This window comes from Phyllostomus discolor, chromosome 5 (genome assembly GCF_004126475.2).
Source record: "Phyllostomus discolor isolate MPI-MPIP mPhyDis1 chromosome 5, mPhyDis1.pri.v3, whole genome shotgun sequence".
Taxonomy (NCBI): domain Eukaryota; kingdom Metazoa; phylum Chordata; class Mammalia; order Chiroptera; family Phyllostomidae; genus Phyllostomus; species Phyllostomus discolor.
Window position 1 is genome coordinate 63,439,665 of NC_040907.2, and position 26,203 is coordinate 63,465,867.

Consider the following 26,203-nt stretch of genomic DNA (forward strand, 5'->3'; position numbering starts at 1 on the left):
TTATTTTCTTTTCTGTTAATAAAGTTACATATCTTTTAATTAGCTCTTTTTTGGCTTCTCCTATTTTAAGGTGTATGGAGTTAGGGGAAGAAAATCAGTACAAGAATTAAGGAAATCCCATTTTTTATTCCATACTGTGTGTCAAGCATTGCAAAGCACTTTATATTTATTGTATCAGTGAATCTTCACACAAACTTTGTGTGACATTAATCTCCCACTTAAAACAATTAAGTAATTTTTTTCAAAGTCAAACACGTAGCAAGAGAAACCAAGAATTTGACCTAGATTTTTCTCATTTCTATTCCTATACTCCGTATTAATTTTTCCTTTCAAATGTTTTTGTTATTCCTAAATCTTTTCTGCCACTACTTACTTTGTCCATCACTAATATTAACTGTGCTTTCACAATAACACCTTCATTAATTTCCACAATATCAGTTTTTACCTTCTACTGATTCACCTTCTTCATTGTTAACAAGTTCTTCTTACTGTAACATATCATCTCACTTACTCAGAAAGCTTCCTGATGTTTATTCAATGAAGTCAGAATTCCGCAGCCTACTTTCAAAGCTTTCTTAGTTTTCTTCCAAACTCGAGTCTTATCTCACACTATTCCCCTCCACGTCCTCCATACTCTACTCCTTTGCCTGAAATGACCCATAGAATTATATGCTGGGTCAGGTAGGAGAGTATGTGATGATATATGGCCTACCTTCCTTATTAATAACTCCTCAAGTGCTTGGCTGAAAAAATAAGTCTGCTGATAAGTAATCATTTATAAATGCTTTTAAATATATGTATTTAAACCAACAGAAATATTAACAAGTGAATATAAATGTTATATAAATTTTGAAATAAAACATGGACAAAAAATCCCAGGGGTGCTTGTTAATTTTCCTCTGTCATTTAGGGATACTTCATTACCAAAACATGAGCGGCACTGTCCTAAGCTCTAGCCAAATGGAACTAGCACTCTGACTTACCTTTGTATACTTTCCCCTCTGAACACTTATGACATACCTCTCATATGGCAGTTGTCCTGTGTTGCTATTCACATATTCATGCATCATACATCCAAATAGATTTTATGCCACATGAAGGCAGACATTCTCTTGGTTTTATCTCTCTTGCACTTATTATGTCTTGCATGTAGTAGATACATTTAAAATTAAAGTAGATTTTTGTTAGTTAGATTTTTAATTAAGTTAATTTAAAAATTAAGCATATTTGCTTTGCCAGTTCATATAAATATCTTGGAATCATTCCAATTTTTAATTATGTCCCACATATGCATGTGGTACAGTCAGACAATGGATATTATTCAGTGCTAAAAAGAAATGAACTATCCAGCCATGAAAAGACATGAAGGAGACTTAAGTGCATATTACTAAGTGAAAGAAGCTGCTCTGATAATGCCACCTACTGTATGATTCCAACTATATGACATTCTAGAAAAGGAAAAACTGGAGACAATAAAAATATCCATAGTTGCAAGGAGGTAATGGGGAGGGGAGGATAAATAGGTGGAGTACAGAGGGTTTTTAGGGCAGTGAAACTACCCTGTATGATATTGTAATGATAATACATGTCATTGTACATTTGTCCAAATCCATAGAATGTAGAATACCAAGAGTGAACCCTAACGTCCGCTGTAGACTCCTGGTGATCATGATGCATCAGTGTAGGTTCATTAGCTGTAACTGATGGGCCACTCTGGTGGGGAATGTTGGTAGTGGGGGAGGCTATGCATGTTTGGGGGAAGGAGGTTTATAGGAAATCTCTATAACTTCCACTCAGTTCTACTGTGAACCTGAAACTGCTAAAAAATATGGTCTATTAAAAAATAGTAAACACAAAGCAATACTAACCCTCCAGATAGAGTTATATAATTTATTGTGATATGTATGGACTAATTGGTTCTGTAACTAGTTAGAATACAGACAGTGCTGATCTAACCACTTCATGTTACAGATAAAATAAAACAAACAAACATACACAAAAAATAAACCCTGATCCTGATATCTTAAGAGCTGAAGTTACATTTCCAAAGTCACAAAACTGGTTGAATAGAAGACCTTGATTAGAACACAGATCTTTTTACTCTTAGTCAAATATTTTTATACTATATATACTAATTACTGGATGATATCTTTAATTGCCTTCTTATCCATGTTCAGCTTTGTGAATTCTGTCTTTACCCCACATTGACAATAAGCCTTTATTAAGAAAGAGTGCCACTTTCTAATGATTTATACACATACAAGACAATTATTTATATCTCCCTAAGATCAACTTTTCTTAAATTAAAAAATAGAATCACATTTGGGGTAGAATTGTGTTCTTCATGAAGTCAGGATAAGCTGCTTCTCCAGCTATGTCCGTAATTGAGTAGACAATCCAGTAGAAGCTTGATTGATCCTAAATGATCTGTTTGTTATAAAGATATAGGCATTTTTTACCAATATTTGGTGTGTCCTCTTTTGTGGCTGTGCAAATTGAATTTTTAGGACTTGTCCTTGTGTTTATTCAGGTATTATGAAATGAACAGATTGTTCATTTTTACCTACTGTTTTTCAGTTATTGGCTTTTCCTCAATTCTTTCTTTCTTTGCTGATCTGAGGATTTAAATCAATATCTACATATTACAGTGATTTGTGCTAGCTCCTTTAGTAGGCTGTAAGTCATTAGGAACTAAATATTTTAACATATGAATTTTTTAAGTAATTTATCATGAGTCTAGTTCTTCTTAGCTCTTCCTTCCTTACTGAAAATCATGCTGTAATATCTGAAGACCAAGTTTTAAATTCTGTGTAAGGTTTTTTCAGTTGAATCTGATAAGCCTCATTGGTAGTTATTACTAGCATCCTTGCGTGACTCTAGAAATTTTGTTTGATCTAAGTTCATTATTATATGGAAAACATTTATGTAATTTTCTTCTTATACAATGATAGTAGGTTTTAAACTTCATTTAAATTGATTTAATATGTTTATCTCTCAATTACAGGTTGTTAAACTGAAGCAAATAGAGCATACTTTGAATGAGAAAAGAATATTACAGGCAGTGAATTTTCCTTTTCTTGTTCGACTGGAGTATTCTTTTAAGGTAAATTTTATTAATATTCAAATAAAATATTTTTACCCTCATAATTTTCAAAATATAAAGCTATAATAGGATTCTAAACCAGATGTAAACCTGGAAAATGTTAAAAAAACAAGTAAATGTATTTAGATTTTATGTAATTAAATCCTATTGTATATATAAATTTAGGTAACATTTAAAAAGGTTTAGTTCTCCCTGGGGAATTGGCGAAAGGCAATGTATAATTATTTATGAGATGGTATTATAAAATCAAATATTTCAGTGTATCAGAATCCATAGTGATATTTTAATAAAGCAATTCTTACATTCCTGAAAATGAGTACACCTATATACCTTCTTTTCCTCCTGAAACTTTTCTGCCTAAATCTCACTATCTTCTTTCTGTTAGTAGTTTGTACTCTAGTTTTTTCATTTATATGAGTTAGAATAGACATTCACCCTCTCCTCAAGTGTCTCCTAAACTTGCAAAAGATCTATTCTATAAATTGTCAGCTTTTTAGTTCCTTCGACTGATAGTCGGCATTTCTCTGCGATATTCATAAGAAACGTTTTAGTCTTTTTTTGCTTTTTCCTCCTTTATTCTTTAAATCAAATAAAGACCTAATGAATTCTTGATGGTGTTAACAATCATTAATTTCTCTGACCTAAGGTACATAAAATGTAAATATTTTTAATAACTTTTTCAAATTGTTTTTTAACCTAGTTCTTCCTTTGCATATACTATAACATTAAGTTATTGTCACACTGTTTACTCATTTAAGAGTTAAATGTTCCCTGCAAGAGCAAGAATAACAAAAATCCCAGAGTAAATTGTAGCAAGAATATGGAGGATGGGGAAGAAGGGTGAGGAGGGAATGAGGGCCCCAGTGTAGAAAAAGTGAGAGCATTTTCTATTTATTCTCTGTTTCTGTTTGTTCTCAGTAATCTATCAGGAGGATTTTTAAATTTGCCTTTTTCTAATCGAACATGGCATTATCTTAAAATATTTTTTGAGAAATCTTAGTTTCATAATTTTGTTTTATTTATCCTTTATATTTGTTTATAGGATAATTCTAACTTATATATGGTTATGGAATATGTCCCTGGGGGTGAAATGTTTTCACATCTAAGAAGAATTGGAAGGTTCAGGTAACTGATACTTTATTCTCCTAAAATCTTGTGTTTATTTGTTTTAGACCAAATTTTTAAGTTATTATCAATGCTAAAAATTTATTTCATTTTATTTAGTAATGTTTTAGTATATGAAGAATTATGTGGAAACATTACTAAGAGGCTACATACTGAGTTTTAAAAATCAAATAAAAGCACTATGATAGCAGTGTAAATATTCTACCATTAGTAGGTATTATTTGAAATTCATGATTTGAAGAATTTCCAGAAATGCAAAAAATAATTGAATGTAAACATAACAGTATTTATTAAACAAATATTAATTACACAACTCTAGGGAAGAGGTATATGTAAGGATAAAGATAAAAAAGCAATATATAGAAAAGGTGATAATAGTATTATAGTGATGAGGTTATGAAAGTTAGTTTTGCACATATTTAATTCTCTGTAATTTTTTTTCTATGTTGAGGTTAAAATACGTACATAATTTTAAAAGAGTTTGTACCTCACAAGATTTTTTACTAATAAAGTCACACAGTTGTTAAAACAGACTACAGATTGTTATCTTTACCCATTTGTAATAGTTTGTAAGCTACTACTGTTCACTAATAATCACTAATGGAATGAAACTGAAACCAATATCAGGTACAACTTCATTCAGCACATTATATATTGGCGTAATTAACACGTAAGTATGAGTTCAAACAGGACTTATGATGGTAATTAGATTCACAAAAATATGATAGACTTGGATTATCATGACAGTTTATTCACTAGTGGCCAACATTAGAGCTGTTTTAGTTTCCTGAGGTCTAAGCCAGTATTCATTTATTGACATAATATATACAGGGCACCTAATATGTGTCAGGCACTATATTAGTGCAAAGTAACTTCTTTTTATCTTTAGTGATTTTTTTTCATCTCATATTGTCCTTTTATCCTACTACCTCTTGTCCAGGCAGGCCCAGAATCCTCCTATTGCCCTATAATAATTCAAAGTTTTACACCAAAGAACCACACCTACATCTGTCTTCAAAAAATAGAGCATTATGCTAAGTGAAATAAGCCAGGTGGCGAAAGACAAATACCACATGATCTCACCTGTGACAGGAACCTAATGAACAAAACAAACAAATGAGTGAAATAGAACCAGAGACATGGAAACAAGGAACAGACTGACAGGGACCAGAGGGGAGGGGGAAGAGATATGGGAGGAAAGAAGGGGAAGAGCCTAGTAAAGGAACAAGTACAAATGTCCCATGGACGACAGGGTGGGAATTGACTGTGGAGTGGGGAGGCAGGGCAGGGGAGAACAATGGGGGGAAATTGGGACAGCTGTAATAGAACAACAATAAAAAATGATTTTAAAAATATATTTTGTCCATACTCTTTAATTATGAACTTATTTGCAACTCCCATACTTTTATTTCTTTAATAGTTGACTTGGTACTAGGAGGAAAGCATACTGATTGACATAATTCATACTGAGGCACTATCTTTTCTAACCGTTCACACACACTACACATGGGGTTGGGCAAAAGTAGGTTACAGTTGTGAACATGCAAAACACAGAGTTTATTCCTATTATTTATTAATTATTGTATTATTTTCCTTATGAACAACTGTAAACCTACTTTTGCCCAGTCCTGTATACACTTGAAAGGTTGCTAACTCCCATCTTAGAAATTCTGAGGCAACAAGACTACTGAGTTATTGTTGAATATAGCTCTAACCAGAATCAGTGGAATCGTTATGATTCTCCATTACATAGCATCTGTCTAGACTTCAAGCTACTTTACATTAAATTTTCCCATAGAATATTTTGTCACCTTTCAACAATTCAATTGTAGACCTATGTACTGTGTTTCCCCAAACACTGGTGTATGGAAATAAATATAGAATGCTGAATGTAGCTTATATTTTTATGATAAATTTATATTTACTTATAAGATGGTAAGTGCATCTTATACTTACAGAGAAAATAGTAGAGACATTCGCAGACAAAATGTTTCAAAGTTTAGGAATGACTGGCCGAGGCAACTCTTCTGGTCTCCCTGCACAGTGTCCCCCTGCCTTGTCATTGTTTATAGGATGCAGATTGTTACAGTGTTGAGGTGGAGCTGAAACTGGAAGGGTATTATAAAATATTGCTCCCAAGTGTATTTTTCTTTTTCACATTTATTCATTCAACAAATATTTACTGAGCACCTGATGTGTATCAGTCTGGGGCCTAGGAAATACAGTAGCAAGCGAAATGAGCAGCATAGATAATCTTGGTTTGGAATCTCTGTTTCTGGTCCCACTAGATCAAATTCATGCCAGCCATCTTGAGGGAAATCCTGTTCATAGTTAAGGCTGTTCATTGATGACACAAATCTGAAAGTCATTGCAATTTGTCAGGCAGATTAGCAGAATTTGGTGTGTGCCCTAGAAGATGAAATATAAACTCAAACTAAAATGTCAGTACACCCTCAGAATAATTCTCAGAATGTGGCATCAAGATCACACTGACCTAATCTGTGCTTGTAAGGACTGTGCACATTTACACAAATACACAGCTTATTCCTGTGCTTGCATGTCTGTGTAAACATGCACAGTAGAATGTTTGGGAATTCAGACACCAGGATCGCATCTATGGCTTCTGGATGGGGTTAAGAATGTCTTGTTCTTCGTTACTGTTTTATGAATTTTTTTCTATAATGAGCATATATCATTTTTGTAATAGGAACAGCCTAGGTAAATGGCATTAATCCACAGATTACAGTTAAAGATCTTTTTAACTGTTGCAGTTAAAGATCTTTTTATATAATAAAATTCTGTAAGCACTTGAAATTTATGAGAGGTGTAAATGGAACGTATCAACAGTAGCAATGGTCTAATCGGCACATTTGCTTTTCAGTCATCCTCAAGGTCAGACAATTATTAACACATCAGTACCTTCTGCTATGGCCAATAATAATTTAAAATATGATGACAATTGGACCAATGTATGCTGCTCACTGAGTCTATCAAAGCATCATCTGAAGATAATTTAGAGATTTAAAATGTTAGAAAACTAACAAGATTTGTTACATATGTTTAAAAGAGAAAATATTTTTACTTCCAAAATACTTCAACCCCCTATTAATTTTTTTGTATAACCTACTAATTACTATGTGTTAACCCATTTTACAGAAATCCAATGTTTTGTCTCTTTGTAGCGAACCCCATGCACGGTTCTATGCAGCTCAGATAGTGCTAACATTCGAGTATCTCCATTCACTAGACCTCATCTACAGAGATCTGAAACCTGAGAATCTCCTAATTGACCACCAAGGTTATATCCAGGTATGAACTGAACATACTGTACTTGAGAAAGTACTAGGTAAAAAGTTACATGTATTTGACAACTACCAATATTAGAATTTTGTCTTTGAGGAGAAAATTACCTATCCCTAATAACTTCAACACAGTTTATAGGTCCACTGCTATTACAAAGAACAAAAAATCCCATGAAGGATAGTCCTTGTTTATGTCTCCTGTAATCTGTACTTGTGAACTGACCACAGGCTCTCGCATAAAGAATTAGTAATAGCTGAATTTGTGAGCACTCATTTAGTGCCACGCGCTATTCCAAGTGTTTTTATATGTATCATCTCTTTTAATCCTGACAACATCATGAAGGGTAAATACTGTTGTTATCTTCATTTGAAGGCTGATGAAACTAGGCACAGCAGGATCACACAGGTGGTGTCAGGGCCTAGTTAAGGGACATGTATAAAGGACCCAGGGACAATGGACAACAGGATGGGGATGGACTGGGGGGTGGGTGGGGCAGGGGAGAGCAATGGGGGAAAAATTGGGACAACGGTAATTGAACAACAATAAAATAAAGGAAAACAAAAAGGAATTGAATCCAGACAATCTGTCCCTGGAGTCCACACTTTTTAACATTACAACAGAGCTGCCAAAGGGTCCCTGCCTACCAATACTGGATTGGAGGCGGTGTTTTCATTCCACTTCCGCTGTTAATAGAGTGGGGGGTCCCTTTGGACAGTTACCAGATTTTCCCAATGACGGTTTCACCCTTCCGATAATATAATTAATGGCAGAGCACAATACTGGATTTAAGGGATACTTCTAGTGCTCCTTCATTTTTATGAAGACCATTTCTGTGGTTCATTTGTTTCTTTGTGTGAGTCAGGGAAAGGTTATTTAGCATGGGTGGTTCAACTACATTCACTAAACAGTGGCCCTCAGGGATTAGCCTCAATTCCATTGAATGAATTTGTTTTTTTTTCCTGGTTTTAATTTTAACTTTGATTTTAAATGTTCAACTTCAATACAGTAAATGCATTTCTTGTGAAATAATAACATTCACAGTTTTTCTTTTATAGGTCACAGACTTTGGGTTTGCCAAAAGAGTAAAAGGCAGGACCTGGACATTATGTGGCACTCCAGAATATTTGGCTCCAGAAATAATCCTCAGCAAGGTATGTTCACACTGTCGTTATGTAAGAAGTAGAAGAAATACAAGGCATGCATCCATGTGGACTTAAGAGATAACATGGTGACAGAATAAACACCAAGACTTATAAAGTGTATATATTTTGTAAAAGTAATAGATGTTCACTATACAAAATGTGGAAAATACAGGAAATATAGAAGCAATTAAAAACCTATAATCTCACAGTCTATTTTAAAAAAACACTAATATATTTTATATGTATATTATCATAGTTGAGATATAGTGAATGTACAATTTTTTATTCAGCTTTTTTCACTTGAATGATATGAAGCATGCAAACATCATTTAATGGCTTATTTGCAAATATAACCACAAAGTATTTTCACCATTCTTCTATTGTTGAATATTCTGGTTGTTTCCTTTTTGACTTTTTCCTGTTATTAATAGCTATGATAAATAGCTTATGCATCTTTGTGCATAAGCTTTTTCTTCATTTCAAGTTTTTTTTAGGACAAAGTCTTAAAAGTGAAATTAGTGAGTCAAAGAATATGAACATTCTTAAGGCTCTCCATATATGTTGCCAAAGTGCTTTTCAAAAAGATAGTAACATTTTGTACTCCTACCAGCAGTACATGAGAGTGCCTATTTTACCATACTCTCTCCAGCATTGGGTATTCTTGTTTTTTAAATCATTACAAATTTAATAGGCAATAAATGATATTAAGTCTCATATATTCATTAGATTTTTTAAATACAGCCATTTGGTATTTCTTTGTATGTGTATGAATTGTCCTTTGCCCATTTATTGTAAGTTAGGTTTTCTTATTGATTTGTGTTCATTCTGTATACTTAGTGTATTAAAAGCATCTGGCACATTTGTTGTGAACATTAGCATACAATCTAAAACATAGAAACGAAAGTTTAGTAATAATGATCTGGTTCAACATTATATGCTTTCATTATAATGAAAATATTGTAATGAATGACAGCATTAGTGAGTTAAAAGAGTTGAGCAAAATTGATGCCCATTTCCATTAACAAAACAGTGCTATTCCTATTATACTAGTCTTTCCCTTTAAAAAAATACAAGAGCAGAACAAAAAGGAAAAGAGAATCTCTGCATTGTAGTGTCATATTTTAGCTAATAATTTAAAAACTAAATAATTTGCAAAGCCAAAACTTTAAGAAAAGATTGAAATGTGGGAAGTAGTAAAGGTAGGACAACTTTGACCAAAGATCTGGCAAGAAGTCAGCTCATTCCTCTCCATAATGGAGTTATTTTTTATAATCTTTTGTGCCAATTGACACTGATCATGGTTGATAACAAACTTCATGTAAACATATTAATATTTTATTTTATTTTATAAATACTTCTACATCTTAGTTTCAATAAACAACCCAATTGAAAACACCCTTATGGTAATTTCAGGGGAAAAGGGGAAGAGTTTACAGGAACGAGTATAAAGGACACATGGATAAAAACTAGGGGCAGGTGGAAATGGGAGGGAGGAGGGGAGGGTTGGGTGGGTTAAAAATTGTACTGCAACAACAATTAAAATTTTTAAAAGATTTAAAAAAAGAAAACACCCTTAGATTGTACTTTTGGGTCCCAGGCCCTCTCAGTGAGTGTGCTGCTGCAGCAAGCACACTCATGCACATTCCACACCCGTATTTCCTTCCATTTGATGTCGTCCTCACAAAACCTCATGAATTGTCTTTTCTGTGTGCCTTCTAGAGATGAGAAGCAGAGCAATAGATAGCTATAGTAGAATGCACTTAAATATTTATATTTATAAGGTTCCAAATTAAGCATTTAGCTTTCATGAGATCCTGTGAAGTAGATGGGATTATCTTTAGTATATTTGCCATCCTGCAATCCAACAGTAAAGCGTATTTTGAAGTCAACTCCACTATTTATTGTGAAGTTCAATATCTACTATTTTGTTTTAAAAGTTTTGACATTCCTAAGCATTCTCCAGAAAACCTGGTTCATAACACCATAAACCTGAAATGGGCTTTAAGAGGTAATTTGGTCCTTCTCCCTATTGTTGAGCAGCAACTAAATTATCCCAAGTTTAAGGGGAAAGGTCAAGTCAAGGAACATGTATAAAGGACCCATGGACAAAGACAACAGGGGTTGAGGGGGGATTGAATGTGGGTTGTGGGGGATAGATAGGGCAGGGGAAAGTAATGGGGGGGATGGGGACAACTATAAATGAGCAACAATAAAATAAAGTAAATAAAATAAGGAATATTTTATTGTCCATAATATTCTTAATGATTTTCTAAAGGAGATTTAATAATATTTTCTGATATTCAATTTCAATATCGGGAAAGTCTCCCCTAATTTAATTTAAACCTGACCTGGTACATTTTATATCGGGTCATTGTTTCATTCTGTCCCGAATAACTCTAACTGCTTTTAAAAAAGATTGCCCTAACTAATATGGTTCAGTTGGTTGGGCGTAGTCCTGCAAAGCAAAACATTGCTAGTTTCATTCTCAGTCAGGGCACATGCCTGGGTTGTGGGTTCGATCCCTAGTCAGGGTGCATGCAAGAGCTGGTCAAAATTTCTCGTTCACATCAATGTTTCCCACCTCTTCTTTCTCCCTTCCTTCTCTTCTCTCTAAAAATGAATAAATAAAATATTTTTTAAAAAGAAGCATTTAAAAATAAAATAAACAATAAAAATTTCCTAGGCTTGAAGGTCCTTTTGAAGTCATATATGACTTCACTCTCTGCTGAGGGAATTACTAATTGATGTTGGGTATGGTTTCTCTTAGGGCTACAATAAGGCAGTGGATTGGTGGGCATTGGGAGTGTTAATCTATGAAATGGCAGCTGGCTACCCCCCGTTCTTTGCAGACCAACCAATTCAGATTTATGAAAAGATTGTTTCAGGAAAGGTAAGTAATACATTTTATTATTCCTCTACTATTCATTATTTCTATACAGGAATTTTAAGCTTTATAGATTGAAGCCATTTGATATTATATTATCCTAAATTCGGAAAAATATGGAAATATCCAGAGTTGCTGTCCTTGTAACAGACATTCACTAAAGATAACAGCATAAATGTTACATTATCAAAGTTTCTTAAGAAAAAAGAGACAGTTTTATAAACAAATTAGCAAAATAATAAAACCTTTTCCATTTTTAGTACTTTTATCACTTGCAAAACATAGCATTATAACCCATAGTTTGCTTCAAATAAGTAAAAATTGTTAGTCATTTCATGTAGATATCTCATTGGAGAGATGTTTTAGGGGCTTTTTTTTTATGTGCTCTTGCTTTTTTCAGGAGAGGCTTTTTATTTGGATTATGTTAGACACCACAAAGTTGAAAGTAAATATAAAATATTTTTAAGATAGAAATTCATAGGAATTATGTAAATAATTATTCCTGTTCATTGTGATAATTGCCATTTACTTTTAGCAAGTATGGAAATAACATTAATTTTTCTTGACCATGTGTCAAGTAAATGCTGCGCCACAGTATTTTACATTTTGTGATTACTCCATAAACCTTCCTTCTTTTACATTTATAATCCCTAGTTTTGTTTCCAGTAGTATTTGTTTAGAGTTAGTCATTTGCTCTTTGCCTTGGCCCAGACCTCAGGTCTTTTAAAAAAAATACTACAGTCAATTTTAATAGAGATGAGACTGTTTCTTCCTGCCATACAGTAAGAAAGGAGTAGGCTTTTTAGAATTCCCAGGAGGATGCCTTCTACATTTAAGGTAAAGTTTATGGGAAAGTTTTCTTATTTTCCCTTTTTGCTATTCTTACATGCAGTGTATTCTGTTTCTTTGTGGGTTTCTGTTTTGTTTTGTTTAGATTATTTAGCCCCATTTAGAATATGACCAGGAAATAGAGCGATAATTTTGACATGGATTACCTTGAGATGTGATGTAGTTGACTTTTTTGCATTCTACCTTTGAATGCAGAAATTAGCCTAATAGACCTAAAGAATTTGGAGGAGATAGAGGGGAAAGTCTCGATTTCTTTGTATCGCAGCCAGGTTTACACACTACGTTTAGTGTGAAAGCTGATAGTCAGGACCAATGAACTTAAAATTTACAGTCTTAAAAGTTACAATGTTAAGAAGATAACCTAAAAGCCAATAATCTAGTAATTTATCTTTTTTACCAGGACCCAAATTTAAATCGCGGACACTGCATAGCTTGGCTGTGAGAATAAGACTCATGAAATGAGTCTGACCGCAGACCCCAGGTCTTCACGCTCTGTGTTCCGTGTCTCATGGTGCATGTACCATCTGCTGGGGTCAGAGATTGTCCGTTATATTTCAGTGTATTTTATGAGAGAAGTTTTATGAAAAATAAACCTATTGCAGATAAGGAAACTAAAGCTAGCCATTGAAAAATTTACAGAAAGGCACAATGATGCATTTTAAGTAGTTAAGTACCAGTGCTATATCCTTGTTACTTTTGTAGCTCTCTAGGCTTCAGGTTTCTTATATTTGAAATTGTTTTCACTAAGCAGAATATTGAAGTAACAGTAAAAGAATATTTCAATGGAACAAAAGAAAACATCAAAAAATATTAGACAAGGAAGTGATTTATTTTTTAAGAATTTGAGAAGTGATTATGTAAACTCTCAAGACAGAATGATGAGAGAACTAAAATATACTTAAATCACTGATGGGAAGAAGTACATTTTACCAATACAAAGACTAAGAATGCAGAAATAGTAATAATTCCAAATAATTTAATCGTTGGTAATTACAAAGTTCCTGAATCTTCATTGCTTTTATTTATGCTTTGATTCCTATAAAAGGATGATGTCACAAGTAAATTTTATTACTTTGAAAAATTACTTTAGTAAAAATGAATATATATTCATCTGTATGAATTGGCCTCAGTTTCCCAATCATTCTATATTGCATAAAATTTTTCAGCTGTTTATGAATATGTTTTTATTTCATATCAGCTTTAACATTTAAGATCCAATATTATCTTAAAATTTAAATCAGCATATATTCTAGAATCTTAACAGGTTAAAATTGGTCACCTTATAAGAGTAGCAATATAATATCATATCACAGTATTTGATTTTTTTTAATTTATTTTGAAATATGATAGGGTGTTTTGCTTTTAATTAAAGGTGCCAGATTGCCTCTCCTCATATTGCGCATAGAGTTATTTACATTCCTTGTTCCTTTCCTCAAAGTAGAACTCATAAAATCAGAATATCACCATTACATGATCTCTAGGTTCTACATTACATAAATATAAAATCATATTCACCATTTCCCAATATAACCATCTGTTTCAGTACTCAGATCCATACTTGAACATCTCTCTCTCCACATTACAAAAATGTCCCTCTGCTTAGTAGCTAAAATCCAAATAGGAGACTAACTAGTTTTTAATATTTTTAAATTGTTCAAGTTATTAAAAATTCCATTATGGCTTTTTATTTATGAATCCTATTTGCATTTACATTTTTAATGGTTTTAATGATACAATATATCATGTAAAATATACTTCTCATTTAGAATTTTTCTAATTTTTAAAGCATATGCAGCAAAAATAAGCATATGCTTATTTTATGCAGCAACATTTTATGTTGATTATATCTTCTATTCTGAAACCATGTTATAAAGATTATAGGTATCTGTGACTTATCCAAGTTAAAATAAAATGTATTTAATGAAGTGATTAATTCACTAAAATACATATATTTGAGCATTAGATTGTTAATTACTTTCTCTATTACAGTATTGTAACTCAAACTGGTATTTTTAAATATACAGAAAAATAAATGATCAATCAGCTTGTTAGATTCTCTCCTACACATATTTTGCCTTTAAAAAACAAAGGAGGAGGTATTTAAATGTCAAATTATTCATGTAATATTAAGATTCAGGTTTAAAAATGCAGTTAATAGAAAAGTTTTATAATTCCCAAATTAACTATGCCTCATCCTAACAATGACTGTGCTTAGTTTCTGTAGTATTTAAATTTCATACCTCAGTGCCATGTACTTTGTGACAAGAATCAGTTCTGGTTTCCACAGCAACTCTATCTGGCTGAATTACTCTTGGAAATATGAAAGTCAATATTGTGTTCAAAAATGATACTTGCGAATAAGGCAGTCAAGTAACAGCTGTTACGGAAACCACAACTTTAGAGCCCTTGACTTATGTAATTTATTAAAATTGTTAGCTTCCTTGTATATAAAGTAAATATTATTCCACTTGTAATGAGCATCAGAAATGTACAAGGAAACAGGACACAAAATACAAAGTTTTAAACATCTGTGTACATAGGATAATCAAAGAGTTTTGGTTTATTTTTTCTTGAAAGGAAATTCACATTCACATGAAAGGTAATTAATTGATCAGCAGCCACGTGGCTATTCCTTGTGTGTGCAGGGTCTCTAACACCACTCCCAGGTTAGGAGATACACTAGGTGAACTGGGAGAACTTAGCATACAGTGACAACCAAGGAATGGATAGCTTACATTGTAACACACACCTGCATTGTAAGGTTCCTTACAAGGAAAAGGTACAAAGCAAAGTCAGCAAAGGGGAAAGGCACAGAGGGCTAAGTCCAGATGAAACCTGGCACAGACTTTCAAGAGTCCTCTCCCAATGTTAAAGCGTCTTTAAGAAGAAAAAAAAGATGAATAACATGAATAATAAAATGGCAGTGTATACATATCTGTCAATAATTACCTAAAATGCAAATAAATTAACTGCTGCAATCAAAAGATACACAGTGGCTGAACAGATAACAAAACAAGACCCTTAGATATGCTGTCTGCAAGAGACTCCCTTCAGATGGAAAGACACACACCAATTGAAAAGTAAAGGGATAGAAAAAGATATTTTATGAAAATTGAAACAAACAAGTTAACAAAAAGCTGGGGTAACAATACTCATACAAAATAGACTTTAAAACAAAGGCTATAACAAGAGACAAAGTACCCAGCAAATCCACTTCTGGGTATTTATCCAAAGAAACCCAAAACACCAAGCCAAAAAAAGGCATATATGTCTATTAATATAGGTTCATTGCAGTGTTATTTATAATAGCCAAGATATGGAAGCTACCTAAGTGACCATCAGTAGATGAGCGGACAAAGAAATGGGACATATGTACAGTGGAATATGACTCAGCATTAAAAAGAATGAAATCTCACTGTCTGCAACAACATGGGTGGATCCAGAGGGTATTGTGCTGAGTAAAATAAGTCAGACAGAGAAATATATATGCCACATGATTCCATTTACATGTGAGATCTAAAAAAGAAGATAAATGAATAAGCAGAACGGAAACAGACTCATAGATACAGAGAACATTCTGAAGGCTGCCAGAAGGGAGAGGGGTTGGGTAATGGGCGAAAAGGTGAAAGGATGAAGATGTGGAAGTTGGGCCCTGGCTGGTGTGGCTCCATGGATGGGGTCTGGTGTGTGAACCAAAGGGTCAGGTCTCCGGTTGGGGCTTGTGGGATGCAACTGGTTGATGTTTCTCTTCCTCTCTTTTTCCCTCCCTTCCTCTCTCTAAAAATAAGGAAAATCTTTTTACAAAAATGCACAGTGGTTGTTACAGAACGGTCATGGTGATATAAAGTACGTAGGGAAAGCTGTCAATAACATTGTTATAACTTGTGTGTGTGGTGTCAGATGGGTACTAGGTTTATTGGGTGATCACTTTGTAAGTCCTGTAAATGTCTAATGAGGTTGAACACCTGAAACTAATATATTGTGCATCACCTATAATTGAAAATTAAAAAATTATTTTTAAAAAAACTCTGAAGTAAAAAGAAAAATGAGTTCTCTTCCAACAGAGTCACGAGGGATGCACTTAATGTCCCCAGGAACAAACTGTGACACCACTGGTGAAGTGTTGTCTACCACGGACCCTCACTGGAGACGCAGTGCCCAAGGGTTTTATTGGACTCACACACACACCGTCTCCTAACACACACCAAAAAGCCAGACTCTCGGAGCAAAAGCAGATGTCCAGGATAAACCATGTGTACAAACAGCCTAGGGTCAGTGGGGCACTCATATCACTTCAAAAAAGTTTCATATCAGTGTAAGAACTGTTCCATTCCAATTCCTGGGTACCTGCCAAGGGCCAAACTTGCAAGCAGACCTTTCATAGCACTTACAGGCTTGCACAAGTTCTGTATCCCAAACAGCGTACATGTATGTGGATATACTACTCCACTTTTTCTATGATGCCATTGTTATGCTTTTTGGGAAATTAAAATGCCGTTTTCTAGTTAACTGTGGCTATAGTTAAACAGACTTAGACTACTCACGAGTCATTTTCATAAAATGTGAAAGCCTTTTTGTCTAATTGCATAAAACCCAGGGCCATTATTTTAACACCTTTCTGTGATCATTTAAAATTCTTCTTAATACCTGCTTCGAGATAGCTCTTTACTGGTCCTATGGACAAATGCTTGCAGCTTGTTTGGGTGGGGTGGGTAATAGCCCTCTGCAACCATCCAGCTTTGCTATATCTACCACGCTTTCTGCATATGTAAGAAAACATCTCGGAGAGTCCACAGTTGTGGTACCGATATTGATAAGTATTTTTTAATTGTCCTTGATATTTGTTCATAGATAGGACCCAGGTTGATTAAAGTTTCCCCAGGTCCTATGAAGCAGTAGAAGCTTGGCACCATATTTATAGAAAGCCTAATGTATGAAAAGTTGTTATGTCTTTTGAAAAAAATAACTATTGTATATGCTAGATAAATTTTTACTGGGATTATAGATTTCTGAGAACTATACCTAATTTATGAGAGATAATTTCTTTAATTTTATTCCAACATACTTGTGGACAGAAGTTGACAGATTATTTTTGTCAGCTGTTGTGCAAACTCTTTTGAGTTATGTTGGCCCAGTGAAATTTATCCTGATGCATAGGAGATAATGTACTAGCTAAACAATCTCACCCCGCCCCTTCCCCTCTGACTGCTGAAGAACAGCAGTAAAAACTTCCCCTTCTTCAATCAAAGGTCAACTTTCTAATTTCTGTAATTAAGCTGCATATAGGCAAATTTTATTTTGGTCTTATTTCTAAAAGAAAAAATAAATTCAGATAACTGATTAGTGACTTTAAATCACTCACTGCGGATACAATAACAACATGAACTGATTGGCCTTTGGAGGTAACTTCCTCTTAAATTTTTAGGAAATGATAGTCATTACTAAAGCCAAAATGTACAAGACTTTAAAATGGGTGCTGAAAACAGAACAAATATTTTGTTAAGTTGGCTTGATTCAGAGTTTCGTAGTTGGTTTAACATGTTACATAATGTAATTTGACAGCTGTTTAAGTCATCAGTCATATTCACCATGTTGTCCTTACAAAGCAGGGTCATAGTTGTCCATTTTCTCCCTCACTGAATCAAACTTTAAGCACATGCACAAAGAAGAAAGTGTTTTTCTATACAGTACTAGGTGAAGCATGACATAAGGAAGGAGAGCCTTCCGGCCCTCTCCAGGTGCTTCTTCCAGCACAAACCGCCCTTGGGCTGTGGGGAAGCACAGTGATAGATATTGCCGTCTTCCACATTCCCTCTGATTCAAAAATTCAGCTTCAGATTGTTACGTGTTGCTCTAATGGAAAGGCTGAAAAAAATGAAAAATGTATTGAATTAGTGCCTGCAAGATATTAGGCATGATGAAAAGTTATCTAGTTTCATTTCATAAAAGTTATCTAGTTTCTTTTCATACCTGCCAGATGAAACATACTCTCCTCGTCTTACAGATGCATTCACTGAGACTCAGAAGGCAAAAGGCTTTTTTTCTCCAAAGCACACAGCACGTGTGTAACTGGAGCTGTGGTTGGAGGCCAGGCCGTCTTTCTACAGAAGCTTAAAGAAATAGCTTGGCAGAATTTTTGACATGACAAGAGTGTTCAGTTTTATTTAGCTTAGCTCACTCATCCTATGTGTAGGTAAATCAAGACTCAAAATTGCCCAAAGACTAAAGGAACTTTGTGGCAAAGCAAGAAATAGAATTGAGTGCAGCAGTTCACTTGTTACTCCTTCACTTGGCTCTTCACAACCTTAGTTTTATTCTTGCATTACTGATTGTACCTCCTCACTCTCCTTGGCTTGGCCCGCTTCTCTTCTTTCTCTGCACTTTCTTCCCTGGTGGTCTCATCTGGTTTCATGACTTGTAATGCCGGCTGACAATTTCTAAGTTCATTTTCTTAGCCCATACCTGACTCATAAGGTACAGACTCGTGTATTCAGCTTCCTACCTGAGCTCTCCACTCTGATGTCTAATAAATATCTCAAATTCAACATAAGACTGGCAGATTTTTGTTTTCCGTAGCAAATGCATTCCTCCCACCAGCTTTCCCATTTTAGTTGATGATAACCCCATCCCTTGGGTTACTCAGGCCAAATACCCTGAAGTCCTCACTGCTACACAGGAAAACCATTTTGGCTCTATCTTTAGAAGATGTGCAGAATTCAACCACTTCCTACTCCCTCCACTGGTACCACTGTCTTTGGAGTCACTAGAGTAGGTCTTTAAAATGTTAAATCAGATCCTGCTACTCCTGTAGAACCTTGCAGTGGTTCTCCATTCTCTTCAGAGTACAAAATAAAGACCTTACAATGCAAGGTTTTCTGAGGAGTGCTGGGGGGACAGTTGTTAAAGTATCACTCTTATCACCAAGTTATCATCTGTCATCCTCACTAGGACATACACCCTGTGAAGACAGGAATCTTTGTCTTATTTTGTGTACCACTACATACAAAGCACATCAGTGCCTGGTACACTGAAGATGCTCATTCAGGATTTGTCAGATTTGAATATATGTATTCATTACGTATTTCTTGAGCTCATAAAATATGCCATGCCCCTGCTGAATACGGCAGATCACTGTGGTCTGTCTGCCTTCACGAAGCTTTCATGAGCAGTGCCCATGGTCAGGGATACTGATTCATTTGGTCTTATGTGTGTTACAAACATCTGTATTTTCTAAATTATCATAGACAGTTTTGATATCCACCATGTGTTTTATTTGTCCATACCTCACTGTAGAAATAGATTTATTCTCAAGAATATACCATGAGGAGACTCAGAAGTAACTTGGTGTCTAAAGGCTGGGCGGGGGGGGGGGCCCTAAATAGGAAATATTAAGGAAAAAGGATCAAATAAACACTCCAGGAAGTGTGTACTGCACAAACACCTCTTTCATGTTAAATAATTCTAGTTTCTAATCATCTTATCTCTTAGATTTAATGGTTGAATGGGTCTGGACTGTCTCTTGTCCACATCTGGCTCTTTACAGCTACCTGCATATTATTTGCCCTAGCGTGAACTGGCAGAAAAATGCAAGCATTAGATTTAAGTTATTTTCCCAACAATGAAACTGACTGAGTTGATAGCTTCACTGGCTTTCAGGTTCCTTATCTTTAAAATGAAGGTTTAGACTAAATTAAACTAAGCTTTCTCTAGCTTCCATATTCCACAATTTTGGTTTCAGTTTCTGCAGAAGTTATAATTGATAATGGTGACAGAAATAATACCATCTTTGATACAGTTTTGAAGGAAAAATCAGTCATTCTTTCCCTTATAAAAATCTTTGGTGTTCCCAGATTAATATACAGGGTGTGGCCAATGTAGGTTTACAGTTGTGAGTACAAAAAACCAGTTTATCCTTGTAGTATTATTTATTAATTATTATATTTTCCATACAAACTGTAAACCTACTTTTGTCCCACCCTGTACTAAAAATACAGGTCTTGCAATTAAAACATAATTGTAAGCTGTTTTCTGTTTTGCTTTTTGGTTTGGAGTTTGGGTTTTTGTTTTTTTTTTCCTAATTTCAGTTTGATGAATCAGCATGGCTCTACAGAAAGTTCAGTCAACAAAGGAACTGGGTTTCTGATTACATTTCAGAACAATCATGGGAAAAGGTCTTTCACAATGATTCTCATTATTTCTCCCTTAGTATACTTTAAGGCTATGACAGATTCCCTTTATTAACATGGATTACTATGAGAGTAGGCTACCTATCCAAATCACTGGGGAAGAAGAGGGTGTGATGTGGAGGTGAGGAGGATGTGACTACAATTTGAAAAGGTCCCTAAATGATTCTGCTGTCTACCATCACCTTCCCCCAGTACCCCTCCCCATCTGAGAGTCACTGTTCTGAAGATTAAACAGATACACATTAACTAATTCACGACCATCAGTTTATCTGCATTCCAAAGGAACACCTTTATTTAGGTGTGTATATTCTTCATGCATTGCAGTGCACATTACCTGAATTCAGAAGATAGTTTATATGCAGTTCATTACTGTCCATCATTCTGAACACCATGAAGGAGAGAATAACTAACACATTGCATTGAGCAATTCATGAGAACTATTCTAAACAAAGAGAGATCTACTTCAAATAAGTTATTTCTTTGGAATTTAACAAAGAATATAACCACTGTCTAGAGATAAATTGTGTTATTTTTCTTTTTTTTTTTTAAATATTTTATTTATTTATTTTTAGAGAGGGAAGGGAGGGAGAGAGAGAAAGAGAGAGAAACATCAATGTGCGGTTGCTGGGGGCTATGGCCTGCAACCCAGGAATGTAATGTACCCTGGCTGGGAATCGAACCTGGGACACTTCAGTTCCTAGCCCGCGCTCAATCCACTGAGCTACGCCAGCCAGGGCTAAATTGTGTTATTTTTCAAGTAGACAGTGAATACCCCATACACTCTAGTTTTTATTCGAACTAGGATAAATGAAGAAATGTATAGCAAATATTTTTAAGATTAAAATGTCAGCCTCTTATAAAGTACCTGACAATAACTATTGTCAGGTTATTGAATCTTGGAAATAGTATAGACTAATTAAAAGTTTACCTGCCGGACTCAGAGTACCTGGTGTGAAATTACAGGTTTACCAATTATTAGCTCTCTAGTATTGGGCAAATTACTTGTAATCACCTTTAAAATGGGAGTAATAACAGTACTTAACTCAGTGTTATGTTTTGGATTTTATGAGCCAGTGAATATAAACTGTTTAACACATGCCTAACTTCTAATAAGCCATTGTGTCCTTTGGGAACAAAAAACCTCTTATAGTCTGTGATAATACAGGCTTTTCAAAAATGAAGCTTTCAGTTGCTAATTTATATGAATTGACACCCAAATCCTGGGCATATACTAACTATTTAACCTTCAAATAGTCTTTGGTAGCTTGCTGCACAAATACTTCTTAGTTTTCCTCTGGTATGGTAATTTTAGTTTATTATTTACGTTAAATTTTTTACCTATCACTAGCAGAAAGACAAAATTTCTGCCTGAAGAAGTAAATAGAGTTGCAACTAGTGCTTCTCAAGCTTTCATGTACGTACATGTGAATCACTTGGAGATAGAAACTCAGATTTTCAGGCCCAAAGCCCTGTCACCTAAAGTAAGTCCCAGGAATCTTCATTTTTATCCTCTATTCTCCCAATTGATTTTATTTTTATTTATTTTTTTAAGATTTTATTTATTTTTAGAGCAAGGGGGAGGGAGGGAGAAAGAGAGAGAGAGAGAGAAACATTAGTATGTGGTTGCCTTTCACATGCCCCCACTGGGGACCGGGCCTGCAACCCAGGCATGTGCCTTGACTGGTAATTGAACTGGCGACCCTTTGGTTTGCAGCCTGCGCTCAATCCACTAAGCTACACAAGCCAAGGCTCCCAGTTGATTTTAATGGAAGTGGGTCCTAGGACCACACTTTGAGAAACATGTATCTGCAGAGTAGCATGAGAGTAGCAGTCAGAAGACTATGGTTATGACTCTAGCATTGCCATAGAATCTAGCTTTACATGCTCTTGACTTCTACTTTGAGAACATGAGAATATACAAGTATGTTGGGCTTTTTGAAAATCAGAGTTCTATATGTTTGAAGACAGTATAATAAAGAGCAAACTTTATGAGGCTAGGAATCATAAGACTTGGTATCTAATCCCAGCTCTGCCACTTTTATAGTCTAATGATTTGGTAAGCTATATAATGTCTCTGAATCTTAGTTTCTCCATCTTTAGAGTTAATACAAAATCCACTGACTATGTCATGTCTACCTAGGATATAAGCTCCATGAAGTCAGAGGCTTTGTTTTTGCTCACTGTTGTATGTCCAGCAGCTAGAACAGTGCCTGGTACATAGTAGATACTAAGTAAGTAATTGTAGAATTGATGAACTGCATTATTTGAAATGATCTAATGAATTCTGGGAATAAAAACACAAAAATGGCACAGTTCCCTACCTCCAGAAGCTCATAGTCTAGGGAAACAGACATGCACGAATGTCACAGCATAGTTAAATGAATGAATGCATTGTGGAAATCAGCCAAGGTGTCGTAATGCGTCACTTTGCAAGTTACACAATGATGGTGGTACTTGTAGGGAACCAACATAAAAGTGTGAGGAGTTCAGAAATGGATCTGTTAACCCTTTGAAGAATTATCTACAGAGGCCTGTGGCCAGTTCGAAGTCAATGCAATGATAGTCCAGAGAATAGTGTTTGTGTTTAGTGGGGGTGGAAATATGAAATAGGTCCAAGCAGTAAGTAATAGGAAAAGGGGATGAGAATAAAGGTGCATGTGAGCACACATGTACATACAAAGATATATGCACGTACATACCTTCATGTGTCATGGGGAAGAGGGCAACAAGTTGGAAAGGAGAGTGGAACAATGGTAGTACCCATTTTAACTTTTCAGTACCCATGTTAATAAAAAGGTGAGAACTGGGAATTATGTTGGAGTAGAGAATTAGAGGAGAAGAACCTATTAAAACAAAACAAAAAATAGCCCTAGGTCTTCTGTGCCTAATACTTTATTTTACTGATTGCTTAATACATAATAACATCTTCAGTTATTTTGGGAGGTTTTGTTTGTTTGGTTTTAAGGCTCAAGGCGAATCAATTAACTATAAAGTCTTCATAACTTAGGAAATAGAAAATGCTTTTAAACCAATCTAAATCATTTTTATACTTTTGCATAATAGAAAAATTATGCTTAAAAGTCACCAACAAATACATGAAAAATGGTTTCCAATGCTGTGAAAGGCGGTGTGGGTTTTACAATCATTTGTAGACTTCCCTTTTCAAAATGTGCATACTGATGTCTTTACATTCTGTGTTTTCTATTTAGATTACAAGTTTAAATTTGTATGTCTCTAAGACAGAAGTTTGTAATGTGGGACCCGAGGGGTCTCTCTTAAAGATGGGTGAACTTTCTGACATTGCCGGAAAAGTTTTGTATGTTACACACCTTTTTCTGGAGAGGGGCCTCTGTTCTTAAAGAGGGCTCCTGACCAAAACAAGGCCCTAAGAGAATAGTCTCATTCACCCAAATAATTCTCCTTAAGACTGCTGCAGGGACTGAAATGTGTAGTTAAGAGTATTTGAAGGTTATCACTACATATTTTTGTTAACATAATGACTTATCATCTTTAGAAAAAACAAACCTTTCTGAAATCAAAAGAGAAATGTCACGAGTCTTGGAATGTGTGGTTTATCACATGGTGTATTTGCACAGGTCCGATTCCCATCGCACTTCAGTTCAGATCTGAAGGACCTTCTCAGGAACTTGCTGCAGGTGGATCTGACGAAGCGGTTTGGAAATCTAAAGAATGGTGTGAGTGATATAAAAACTCACAAGTGGTTTGCCACAACCGATTGGATTGCTATTTACCAGAGGAAGGTGAGCCTTTCCCTTTTTAACTTGAGCTTTTTTAAAGTTGGCATTTATATTATATATAGTAGAAGTATTTTCAACTTAACAGTGGTTTTAATTTTTTTTTTACCTTTTTCATGAATCCTATTCAAGTCTTAAAGGAACTTTATATCACACAACTTAACAATGAGTTTTCTCCTTAATTAAAGGGAAAGCATATATTTTGTATTAGACAATATCCTAAGGGTTTGCATTTCCAAAATGATTTGAAGCCTCCTTAGAAAGGCTATATGTAAACAAATGTAGTCTGTAACCCAGAATTGGCACATAGCCAGATTTAATAACATTTAATTGCTAAATTCATCATTTATTATTCAGTTTTTATCAGTACCTTTGCAATAAATTGAGACATTTAATAAAAGGTTTTGCTTTGCTGAATTACCTTTATCTCTCCTTTTGCTTCTTGAATCAAGTTAAAGATAATTTGTATGAATAAAGTGTTTTTATCTTCAACATATTTAATTTTTTCCATTAAACCAAAACTTCTCATGCATCAGACTTGCCATATTTAATAATGCTTTGCAGTCACATGAGTGAATTTCCTTAGCAAAAAATGTAAATGCTCTAGTTAAGTATTAATAGCACAGTTTTTCTTATTTGTATCTCTTATAAAAGATTATGAAATCAAAGCACTACAAGAATTCTGAAGTGCAAGAAATAAAAAATATAGCAAGAACAAAACAATGTGAGTGTGGCACCACCTCTGTATCTCCTGAGGAGGGTTCAGAAAGCCTCCAGGCATTAAATTCACGAAACAGCCATTAGCATCCTTGTGTCAACTGGACGTGTTATGTCACTAAGAGCAAGGTTCTCGGCAATTTAAAGTAGATTTTAGATCTTACAAACACTTCAGATTTTCCTATTTTATTTATTTATTTACTTATTTATTTTTATTCCAAGGTATAGTTAGCATAAAATATTATATTCTTTTTCCCCCCTAGAACCAGTGAAGTACTTTATAATTTATTAAAAGCAACTCTCTGTTAAGTTCTCATTTTAATCTTTGAAGTAATCCTGCAGGACAGGTGCTACCATTCCCCCCATTTTACTGATAAAAAAAACGTCAGCCCAGAAAGGGTTAACTACTTTAAATATGATTGGATAGCTGCCAAACATCACCTGTATTGATCCCAGGTTCTTCGGATTTCTGATTGCAGGATCATGTGACTATTAAAGTGAAGCCCCAAACCACTGAACAATACATTTCTTCACAAGATTTTTACAGATTTTACATATCATCTGCTTAACTGCTATGCTTTCATCATATTGGCAGTAGGAAGACTGCCTCAAAGGCCGCAAAGAAAAACCATGAACCCTGCAGTTAGGTAGACATCAGTCCAAATCTTAAATTAACCGGCCATTAGCGGTGTGATCTTGAGCAAATGTTTACACTCTTGAAAGCATCCATTCTCTTATCCTGAAAATTTGGATTGAGGTAGAGAATGCAAAAGGAAAAGTAGTCTGGGGAGAAAGACTGGATGGATGAGTCCAGGCTCTATTTTTCTTTCTGGGTGAGGTATGTTTCATATAGTTATAATCAGGTAATTTGTTAAGAAAATGAATTTGAAACTCATAATCCCTCCATCCAGACAGCACCCCTGTGCTCTGTTTCACTGCGTGACCTCAGTAACCACCTCCGTTCCACTTCCTCCCGCACTTTCCCCTCACCTTCCCCTCACCTTCCGATTGTTAATATAACGATGCTGTTTGGGTGACTTATGTCATCTATATTTTCCTTTAGTGCTTTTGACCTATCTTTTTTGTCATTCTTTAATAATTAGCCAGTTATCCTCTCAGCATTTGTTGAATAATCCTTA

The 26,203-nt window shown here is 34.7% G+C and overlaps 1 protein-coding gene and 1 long non-coding RNA gene across 9 annotated transcripts in view; one reads left to right on the plus strand and one right to left on the minus strand.

Moving 5' to 3' along the window:
- The window catches only part of PRKACB (protein kinase cAMP-activated catalytic subunit beta), a 111,298-nt gene that overhangs the window by 77,933 nt on the left and 7,162 nt on the right, over nt 1-26,203 (plus strand). For all 8 annotated transcript variants that reach the window (XM_028511483.1, XM_036026343.1, XM_028511480.2 and 5 more), the window contains 6 exons: nt 3,005-3,103; nt 4,146-4,228; nt 7,411-7,537; nt 8,587-8,682; nt 11,441-11,563; nt 24,189-24,353. In XM_028511483.1, coding sequence (XP_028367284.1) covers nt 3,005-3,103; nt 4,146-4,228; nt 7,411-7,537; nt 8,587-8,682; nt 11,441-11,563; nt 24,189-24,353 — 693 coding nt within the window. The remainder of the gene's footprint in view (nt 1-3,004; nt 3,104-4,145; nt 4,229-7,410; nt 7,538-8,586; nt 8,683-11,440; nt 11,564-24,188; nt 24,354-26,203) is intronic.
- On the minus strand, nt 1,239-25,680 carry LOC118500668. The gene is made up of 3 exons (XR_004903244.1): nt 25,555-25,680; nt 16,670-16,672; nt 1,239-1,252 (listed from the first exon to the last, which is right to left on the minus strand). It is a non-coding gene; the product is annotated as an uncharacterized LOC118500668 (long non-coding RNA).